At 37.5% G+C, this 11,028-nt stretch overlaps 1 protein-coding gene across 1 annotated transcript; it reads left to right on the plus strand.

Moving 5' to 3' along the window:
- Positions 1–238: 238 nt before the first annotated feature.
- LOC110674637 (SRSF protein kinase 2-like) lies at positions 239–1,886 on the plus strand. The gene is made up of 2 exons (XM_021838715.1): positions 239–303; positions 400–1,886. Exon 2 carries the CDS (start codon positions 413–415, stop codon positions 1,880–1,882), a length of 1,470 nt encoding a protein of 489 aa, XP_021694407.1. The 5' UTR covers positions 239–303; positions 400–412; the 3' UTR covers positions 1,883–1,886.
- Positions 1,887–11,028: the final 9,142 nt, after the last annotated feature.

Below are 11,028 nucleotides of genomic sequence, written 5' to 3' on the forward strand. Positions count from 1 at the left end.
ACCCTAAGGTTACTCGTTTCCCGGCCAGTACCGCGAGGAGATAGTGATAGGAGTTGCTGGCCAAGAGGCTAAGGACCACAAAAAAGGGGTCTATTTTATTCCTGCAGGTACGCGAAGTACTAATGGTACGCCATGCCCAGCCATTTACCGTGCCGAAATCGCAAGCTCATCATATAATAATCTATGACATATAAATAAGGTTATGATCCAAGGAGCCATATTATATCTCAGTAAATAAGGCAGCGGTTAAACGTCGAATGTGTGATCTCGTGCATTGGTCCGTAGTGGAATCTGCGAAAACGCGTATGTACCTTCGAATAATTTAAATATCCGTATCTTAATACTCACACTACTATAGCTTGTCTGCACAACACAACATAATGTTTTTTTTTATTATAGCACAACCGCCATAATGATCAAACAGAAGGGAAATTCAGTGCCAAGAGGTCCTTCGAGAGAGTGCACAACCGCACTCAATCAAAAGCCACCAGAGACGGGAGAGGAGCAAGAGCGTCCGGAAGAATACTGCTGGGGCGGTTACCATCCGGTCAAACTAGGAGACATGCTCCAGGAGCGGTATCAAATAATTCGGAAGCTAGGCTGGGGCTACTTTTCTACGGTATGGCTCAGTTGGGATCCGGTTGAGAAACGGTACGTTGCGTTAAAAATTGTCAAATCGGAGAAGATTTACACCGAGACGGCAGAGGACGAGATCAAAATTCTCAAAGCAATACGAGATGCAGATCCGGGCGATCCGAAACGAAATAAGATTATTCAACTGTTTGACGATTTTCGCATAACCGGTGTGAATGGTACTCATGTTTGCATGGTGTTTGAGGTACTGGGCTATGAACTTTTGGAACTGATTGCGAAAAGTAACTACCGAGGCATTCCACTTCCAAATGTTAAATCGATTGTTCGCCAGGTTTTGGAAGGATTGGATTATCTGCATTCGAAATGCCATGTGATTCACACAGACATCAAACCGGAGAACATTCTGGTCTGCGTAGACGATGAATACTTTCGCAATTTAGTTGTCGATCCTTCGAAACTACGTGAAGAGCTATGTCCAACGACCGAAGATACCGATGAACACCAAACTGATGTTGAATCAATTGCCCTTCAGATAGGAGAGCTACAAATTGGCAGCACTGGTGGTCCTTCAGTTCAAAATAAAACTGAACATGGAAACGGAGATATGGCCAAATCTGCGAATGTGGAACCATGCACAACAAGCAGTACCGATGACCTAAGCAAAAATATCCCACACTCATCCAATGAGTACGCTCCCTTATCTCAATCAACCAACAATTCCTCAAGTAAAGATCCGGCATTGACTGTGTGTGACATCCAGGTTAAGATCGCCGATTTGGGAAACGCATGCTGGATCGACAAGCACTTCACCGAAGACATCCAAACCCGTGAGTTCCGCTCGCTGGAGGTGATCATCGAGTCCGGTTACAACACTTCGACCGATATCTGGAGCGTGGCTTGTATGGCTTTCGAGTTGGCCACCGGAGAACATCTGTTCGATTCGGTAGACTCCGGCAGGGATAGTGGTTCTGAGGATAGCGATGACGACGGCTGCGATGATGTTCACATAGCTTCCATGATTGAGCTGCTAGGGCCCATACCGAAGAAGATCGCCTTGTCCGGTGCTAAATCTAAGGACATTTTCAACGCGAAGGGGAAATTGCGAAGCTTTAAGGACATCAAGCCATGGAGTTTGAGTGATATGTTGCAGGAAAAGTATGGATGGGATCAGCAGGATGCAGAGGATTTTGGTGATTTTCTAAGACCGATGTTGGAATACGATGCGAAGGAGCGGGCAACTGCGGCTATTTGTCTTGACCATCCGTGGTTGCAGGATTTCGAGAGGTAGAGGGTTTACGAAGAATCGAATAAAACTGGTTTGCGTTCAAGCGTTATGTTTATTTATTTATTTATTTATTTAGGTTTACATCAACAGACTATGTATAGTCCCAATGATATTAAAAATAAAAACAAAAATACATATTGCACGTTCAGATGCATCTGTTGCAGGATAGCTTCGCAATCGATTCTTCCGTTTAGAGTATCGACGACGGTTAAAGCTCTACAAACGTCTCTTCGAATTCGCAAAGGTTGCAAGTAGTGGCAGCGGCTCTCGTAACTCGGAAGGCGTAAAGGGTCTCTCCAAGATACCCTTCGAAGTGCAAAACGAAGAAATCTCCGTTGAACTGATTCGATTCGCTCGCATCCGTTGTTGTAGTTCGGACTCCAGACCGCAGACCCATAATCCAATGTTGCTCGAACGAGGGAACAGTATAACGCTATCAGGCAATAGATGTCGGTAAAGTTCTTTGCAGTTCTAAAGACGAAGCCAAGCGTTCTTGATGCTTTATCGACAATATAAGCGATATGATGGGAGAATGTCAGTTGCGAATCCAACAGAACACCCAAATCCTTAATGCACTGCACTCGTTCGATTGGCGTATCAAAAATGCTATACTCGAAGATTATCGGCTGTTTCTTCCGTGAAAAGGTGATTACGGAGCACTTTGACGGATTGACGACTAGTCGGTTGAGATCACACCATCCAGCGAAGACGTATATACACAGTAATCCAGCTCAGTTATTTTTCAATATGGAATCAATGGAATTGTTACTGATATAAAAATTATTTTACAACTCTAATGGGGGATTTTTTGAATATTGTAAACATGGATCAAATCACTAACACAGACAAGCAGACATAACACTCTCGATCGTATCCATCGCCTATTCAAACTACTGCATAATATGGTTATCATACATCGAAATCATTTATAATCAAGGAAAATATAATTTCAAGTTGGTGAGAAGATTACAAACCGAGGGTGAGTTAGGAGCACAATCAGACCCATGAATGTGCAATGTGGATTAGTATATGGGAAATGCCATTGACGGTTTTTAATCTTCTACGACAACAGGGCGAGTGCACCGAGTTGCGGATAGAAGCAAAGGGCGATCAGTAGCATCCACTTAAATAATAAGACAAAATGCCGTTCTTTGACTAGGTGATGTTATGTGATCTCCTATGGTGTTGTAGTACTATAAAGTTCTCACTCTCTGGGAATTCTGGCCTTGATATTAGTTTTTCAGTTAAGTAATAAATCTGATAACATCAATTTTCTATATTTGACAAGGTTTTGAAGAAAATCAATGAGTGAAAGAACTACTCATTAAATGAGCCACATCAGCTAAGTCTATACATAGAGTAAAGTGGGGCAAAAGTTCGAGTGGGGCAAGAGTTTCTTTTTAAGATTTCTAGCTCAAATCAAATCAAAACTTAGAAATGTCATGGTGGTTTGAATGCTATTCAAGTAAGAGACTTTCACTCCAAATATCATAAAAATCGATTGAGATTTGGAAAAATTATGGCTATTTGTTGTTTTTCGACGTTAATATTGTAATATTTGGTCAAACTTTCGATGCATGGAACCATATGAAGATAAAATATTTTTCAATATTTTATGTAAGGGCGTTTCTAGGCCAATCATAAGGATGCTTTGACGTGTATTAGTTTTTCCATAAATAGTTGGAATCAATTTTTGGCCCATAGCAGGGCAAAAGTTCGAATCTGCGGGGCAAAAGTTCGACCCATGTATAAACCCACGGAAAATTTTTCAAATTTCCTGAAATCTACATATCATCTTCAAATTTAGCGAAATTTGCCTGATCGTGCGAAAAATGTCACAAAAATTTTACATTTTCAATTAGTTTTGCGAAAAACTGCTATTTTTTGGGTGTATTACAATTAACCCTGTTTTGGGCATTTTTGATGAAAATTTAGTGTGTATTTTTCGGCAAACATAAGTTTACGGCTGGTATAAAGTATGCCTGGCATAAAAGTATTGATATTTTGTCTTTTAGCCAACGAACTTTTGCCCCACACATGTTGAAGGTTCGCTGTATGGTATTTGTTTTGTTTCATCTGCTATTATTTTCCTGGAAACTATGATTATACCACTAAGGTCGAACTTTTGCCCCACCTTACTCTATACAAATGTTACGTCATAGGGTCCTGGTGAGAGTTTGATATGTATGGTTATAGTTAATTCTTATCTAAATGGGGTATTACAAGACCACGCGGACAATTTCAAAACAAATTATATTTATACATCGGTTTTATTAACCAAAAGGCTCAGCTATGCTGTAAAACCATTCCTTAGCAAATACTCATTAGTATTATCATGTAACAAATGTAACGCAAGAGTGGGTGTGGTTGGGCTCTTAATACCCCCATTGTCAAAAGCAAACAATTAGTGTGACAATTGTTTGCTTTTGACAACGGGGGTATTAAGGAGAAGATGAATAGATGCCGGGCTTTAGTTCTATGGTAGTACAGATCTGGAGAGCAGGACAGCCACTCAGGCTGAGGGTTTGATCGATTTGTCATTCGTTGATGACCATTTCGTCAGGGTTTCGGCGTGAGTGGTTGGTTGGTTCTTTGGGTTTGTGCTTCGGTTCATCTTCACCTTAAATTGACTTCAAAGACCTTGGGAGGCAAAAAATCATTTCTGGTGTTCAACAATTAGTTACACAGGTAGTTTACTTGATTTTTTTTTGTTGGCGTTTGGACGACAGGGTGGATTTTGATTTCTGTAACGACAAACAACAATTAGGATGTAGATGTTTTTAATTAAACATCTCTCATGTCGCTATTCTAAGTTTATTTCTCAAATTTCTTAGATGTTATCAGCGGATTTCAGGTTTCTTTCATATTTTCTATTTGTTAAAAATACTATTTCAATATTGAATTACTGTGATCGTAGGCTTCGAAATAGTCAAAAGAATTTTTTGACCTTCGGATTTTATTGTGTCAAGTCTATCCCATTTACCTAACACCCAAGCCAATCCAATTTTCCTTCTCCCATGGCGTCTGCGTGGTCAGCATAGACTATTCAGCCATTACCAAACGCTGCAAAATAAAAATATTTGTTTTATTCAATTTCTATTCCATATCCATTTTTCTTCATATCTTCCTCCGATTTCTGCTTTCTAACGTCCTCAGGAGCATCGAATTTATGATGAGCTATGAAAAACTGGATCCCCGGAGGCTGCCGGAAGGCTGCTAATTCGATTTATTCGTGTTGTTCGGAATTTGAATCCAGGTGATCGGAATATGAGACAGAATCAACACAGTGTTCGGCATTTGAATCAAAATGTTATTCCATACTTTTACGTAAAAACAATACTATAACTAATTAAATCAACATTATTATCGGTACACCCACCAGCTAACAGTATGGTTTTGCGAAGAAATAAAAATTTACACAAGTATCAGCTAATTTATGTCAATCAGATGCATTTGAAATCACTGCTGGCCTTAAGTGTTCGGAATATGAGTCAAAACGGTACCTCGAGATCCTTATGATATGCAAAGAACCGATCTTCAGCAAAGTTGTTCAGCATTTCATGCATCTTTGGATCTACATGAGATAGAAGGTTCGAATATTCAGCAAGTTTTTTTTTTTGCTAGGTGGCGCTGATGAACATGTAAAATATAACATTTTAAGCAAGTTCTATCTTGTGATCCACATGAGATAGAAAGTTCGAGTATTCGGTAAAGTTGTGCAACAGGTCAAGGGCATCCGAAAAGCAAATATTTTGATTCGAAATTTTGCCGCTAGGTGGTGCCAGAGAGCATGTGAAATTGAGCGTGCTAAACAAGTCCTCTCCTGTGATTTACACGAAATAGAAAGCTCGAGTCTTCGGGAAAATGGTTCAGAGTGTCATAGACATCATACCTTTAAAGTCAAAAAATAAAATCTTGTTGGTGCCACTAGTAAACAAATAAAGGATTCAAGCGAATTATATCTTCTTATCCAGATAAGATAGAAAATTAGAGTCTTGAATATCCAATTATTTAAGCCCAAAACACTAGGAAATGAAGTGAATCAGGACTAAATCACTGTAATATGAAGTGGATCAGACCTAAAACCATTCAGGCGAACTTACATGATTTGTTAAAAATCAGGTAGACTAATCCAGATTTTTTTGAAAATAAAGTGAATCAGTCTAGAATTATTTAAACATGAAGTGAATCAGACCTTTATCATTAGAAAATGAAGTGAATTAGTCCTAAACTATTTGAAACACATGAATCACTGGAAAATGTAGTTAAACAAAAATGAATAACAGAACTTGAATTGAATTAGACCTGAATCACGTGAATATGAAATAATTTAGACTCATAAAGTGAATCAGACCTAAAATTGAGTAAATTAGTCCTGAATTTCTCAAATATGGAGCAAATCAGACCAGAATAACTAAAATATAAATTAAATCAAGCTTTAAACACTAGAATACAAAATACATCAGACATGAATCACTTGTGAATTAATAAATCAGACCTGAATCATTCAAAAATGGAGCGCATCAGTAACGATGTCCTCAACTATGAAGTAAATCAGACCTGAATCTCTAGAAAATGCAGTCAATCGTACCTGAAACACTTGAATAGAAAGTGAATCAGGCATGAAATATGAAGTAAATCAATTCTAAATCATTTGAATGTGAAGTGAATCAGACATGAATTTGACCACACTCGATCATAAAGTGAATCATAAAATGAATCATGCTTGAAACACTTTGGATATAAAGAGTTTCTGACTTGAAAACTTTGAATATGATGTACATCAGGCATGAATCACTCGTACATGAAGTAAAACATACCCGTATACGTAAAAGATGCATCAGATCTGAAACATTTGAATATGCAATGGATCAGACCTGAATCACTTGAATGTGATATGATTTATGATTCTTAATCACTTCCACTTCCAAATGCCAAAAGCCAAAGATGATCAAAAGATCAACAAAATAACAGCCAACCCTCCATAACTTGATGTTCCATATCTCAAAAAAGTGTTGAAGGACAAGAATAAAAGTTGGAACTCAGTAACGTTAGTGATGTGCGGATTTCTTTGGTTGTCTGAACAGCTTTGTCGAAGACTCGAACTGGCTATTTCATTAGGATCACAATACAGAAGTAGCTTAAAATTCATTCACCATGTTCACTACCGCCATTTAGTTACAAAATTACAAGCTAAACTGTTTACCTTTCGGATTTCCTTGACTTTCTAACAACTTTGCCAAAAATTTGAACATTTTTCCTTATCAAAAATATGAGATAGAACTTGTATGTAGTTAAAAAAAATATATGAATCAATCTGCTTTCCGGATGCCCTTGATTTCCTAAACAACTTTGCCGAAGGCTCGAGCTTTCAATTTCGTCTGGTTCCCAAGATAGAATTTGTTCGATTAAATATGCTTACTAGTGCTACCTAACGGCAAAATTAAAAACCAAACTGTTTGCTTTTCGGATGTCCTGATCTTTCTATCTCATTTGTATCAAATGATTAAACTAGTTAAGAATGCTCAATTTCACGTGCTCACGTGCTTGAACTTTACAATCAACTTTGTCGAAGACTCGAACTTTCTATCTCATGAATAAGATGATGAGATCGATGCTCATTTTTATCTACACACTAGCGCTACCTAGCGGCTAAATTTTGAATTGAAATACCTGTTTTCTGGATGTCCTTGACATCCTGAATAACTTTGCCGAAGACATGAACTTTCTATTTCATATGGATCACGAGATAGAACTTGCTTAAAATGCTCACTTTTACATGTTTACTAGCGCCACCTAGCGGAAAAATTGCGAATGAAACTGTTTGTTTTCCGAATTCCTTGAGCTTCTGAATAACTTTACCGAAGATAGCACCATTATAGGTCATCAGCATCTCGAGGTATAACATCATTAATGCTCCTGTTTTGAGGTTATGCTAAACTTTTTGGGGGGTTATTCAATATTACGGTGAGTGTTGCAGTACTTTTTCAAGCTAGTCCGTATTTGTGGCGGGAATGTACCTCCATCTTTCCAACGATTGCACATCTGCTAGTCAAACTTACGCAGCGTAAACAAATACACATTGAACAAATTACACTTAACTTTCAATAGAAAACCTCGTTACAGCCATTTAAAAGTTGTACAATTTGATTCCGTACACCCTTTAGGTTAATGTGCTAATATCTTTCGTATAAAGCTTCGATCAGAGAGAACCTGCCATTTTTCCAGTATTACAGTGAACGATGCTGCTGAAAACAGATGCCAAATAATTCTTTCTCAAGACGGCTTTCGCACTGTGCAATGAGGTTTTCAGAAATCTGGATCGTTTATCGTAAAAGATGCAATGAACTAATTACTTACCGTTGCCTCTATTCGTCGTGTCCATTTTCATTTCGGTCGGAATCAGTTTTGATTCGTCACACAACTAACGGCTCACTGCGATATAGTGGTTGATGAGTGTGGAAATTACAACACTTCATCGTTATAGTAAAATGTTTCACTAGAATATCTGGATCTACGTGTATGTCCCTCAATTTCTTCAGCATGACGAAAAATGTATTGGGGCCATCAATCACGTATACACACAATTCCATACTGTCATTCACAGTGCAGCGAATAGACCACAATAAAAATGTTTTTTACGCCGCACATTATATGCGGTCGTTGAGAGAATTTCTTAAAATTTTGTAAGTTTTAAAAGTTATGCGGGTTGTGGTTGGAATGAAATCCTTTAGTGAAGATATACGAAGGATTCCTATAGTGTAAATAAGTGTCCGGTGAAGTAAGTCACACGAGGGGGCGGGAGAAAATTTGAATCATAATGTGACGTGGCGCAGTCGATCGCCAATCAGATTTCGCTCGCTACGTCTTCGTCAATGTCATTTCAGTAAAAATGTGCAAAGGTGGTAATTGAACTAAATATATTTTTCGAAACAGTCTTATTGCATTTTGGGGTACAGGTGGATGAACCATAACAGCTTTCACAAAATTACACTAGAAAAATGATTCTATGTTGCAGATAAGTTTGAAAATCTGCCACTGTGAAACATTTCAAGTTTGATACGACGAATAATAGCGCTTACGACTAAGTTGATTGAAGCTTTATTGAAATCTTGAAGCTTTTTCAAACCCAAAATCGAAGCATTGATGGGGCAAGTACTTCAATATTTTCTCAAATCTAAAAAAAAATTTCTACGGCAACCCATAGGTACTTTTAGTTTTTTCTCATATTTTTCCGCATCTGTTGAAGCAACGTAGAGACATAACTATTTGGGCATTTTCATGATTCACTTTGGCATGGGAGTTTTCTCAACTGAATCTTCGGAGACTTTGCAATAAGAAGCACTTCAATACGATGCATATTATGGCCAAATATGAGCTCAATAGCTTTCAAAAAACCCCACTGCCGAAGTGAATAAAAAGTGTAAAGAATAGAATCCGGCTCCTAGGCTTCTCAGCGTAGTGTTCTAAGAGCAGTTCTACAGTTATTAACTGACAGCTTTTTTTTGCCAAAGTTGCTATTTTCGCATTCGGATATTGTGTGGCAGGTACGAAGATAACCAGGGAAGTTGAGAAAACTTGCATTACAAAAAGATCCTGGACCGACCGGAAATCGAACCCAAACACCTTCAGCATAGCTTTGCTATGTAGCCGCGGACTCTAACCACTCGGCTGAGGAAGGCGCCGTTAATGACATTACTAAATTTGGAGTCCTCGGAAATGTACATTAATAATAACATGCCACTCTCAAGCTACACGTGTTGGAAGCCTGTACAATTTAGATTTGTTTCCGCTATCAAAGTCGAGGAATTTTGAATATATGTTAACCTTTCAGTCGTCGCGCGAATTTTTGTAATGCGAGTAGTCGCGCGTTGTACTTTGTACAACACCCTTGGTTTTGCGAATATCCCAGGAGTCTGACCACTTAGAAAGATGACGTCTTTGGCAAAATTGTTCAGTAGCTTAAGGGCTATTTTTATTATAGCCCAGAAATTCGGGATTTTGCCACTAGGCGGCGCTAGTGAGCATGAAACTTTTGTTTCTCAGATCTAATGATCCTGACCCAGTAGCGCAACCAGGATTTGGCTCTAGGGGGGGTTTTGTGAATTTCAAAATACTCTTTGAGAAGATATTTTCTGACAAAAAATCGAATTGATGAATTTAAGTAAGTTTTTTTTTTGCATAATAAAATAAATTAGGCAATTGCAATACATGCGCGTGATGCTATTCAACCGCTATATTTTGAAATTTTTCAACAATATAAATGACTTCGATTATTAAGTGCAGCAATTTGCAATACAAATCATTGCCCCTATTGTTGTAGAAGGTGAAAAGTTAATCAAGATTGCAAAACTAAACTGCCAGAAGAAGACGAATTGTCACATCTTACAGAAATGGCAATCTAGAAAATCGAGTAAAAAAGTCAAAAATGAGTTCTGCTTTCATTGTGAATATTTTATTTGCAAATGTGTGATAACACCCTAAAAATTTTAAATCTTAAAATTACATTTTGTTTTTGGAAGACTTAGTACATAATACGATTGTTTCAATAGTTTAGTGGGACGCCAATGCATTCATATTTTTAATGGACAAATCCAAAAATTTTAAATTAACACCCTATGTATTTTTTACGATTTACTTAAAAAATAGAATGTAATTATTGATTCATATCTACAAAATCACATCATTGTTGAAATTCCTAATGGTGGCGAATGGTTCAACCGGGAGCTAAATTCAATAGCATTCGCAGATTTGTTTTTCTCTCTAATCTTTAAAAATCAAGGAATTCATATGCTCTGGAGATCGCAAACTTTGGCAAAATGCTGAGGCAACTGTAAGAATTTTGATATTTAAGATACTGCATCAATAAAAAGATTCCAATATATCTGAAGGTTGTTCAAACTGCTGACTCAACGCTTTCAGTTTGATTAAAAAAGGCCTGATTTTTTTGTTATTCATTAGCTTTTTATAGCAGTAATTACCAGATAATTTTATTTTTATCAAACTCCATGAAGAGTTTACGAAAAAAAAACAACAACTTTGAAGAATAAATCTGTTAAAAATACTGACATTAAAAGTGTTCATACGAACCAAACTAAGTTACTGCTCTATATATGCTCTATATATACTCTATATATAACTATATAACT

Source organism: Aedes aegypti, chromosome 1, assembly GCF_002204515.2.
Source record: "Aedes aegypti strain LVP_AGWG chromosome 1, AaegL5.0 Primary Assembly, whole genome shotgun sequence".
NCBI lineage: Eukaryota > Metazoa > Arthropoda > Insecta > Diptera > Culicidae > Aedes > Aedes aegypti.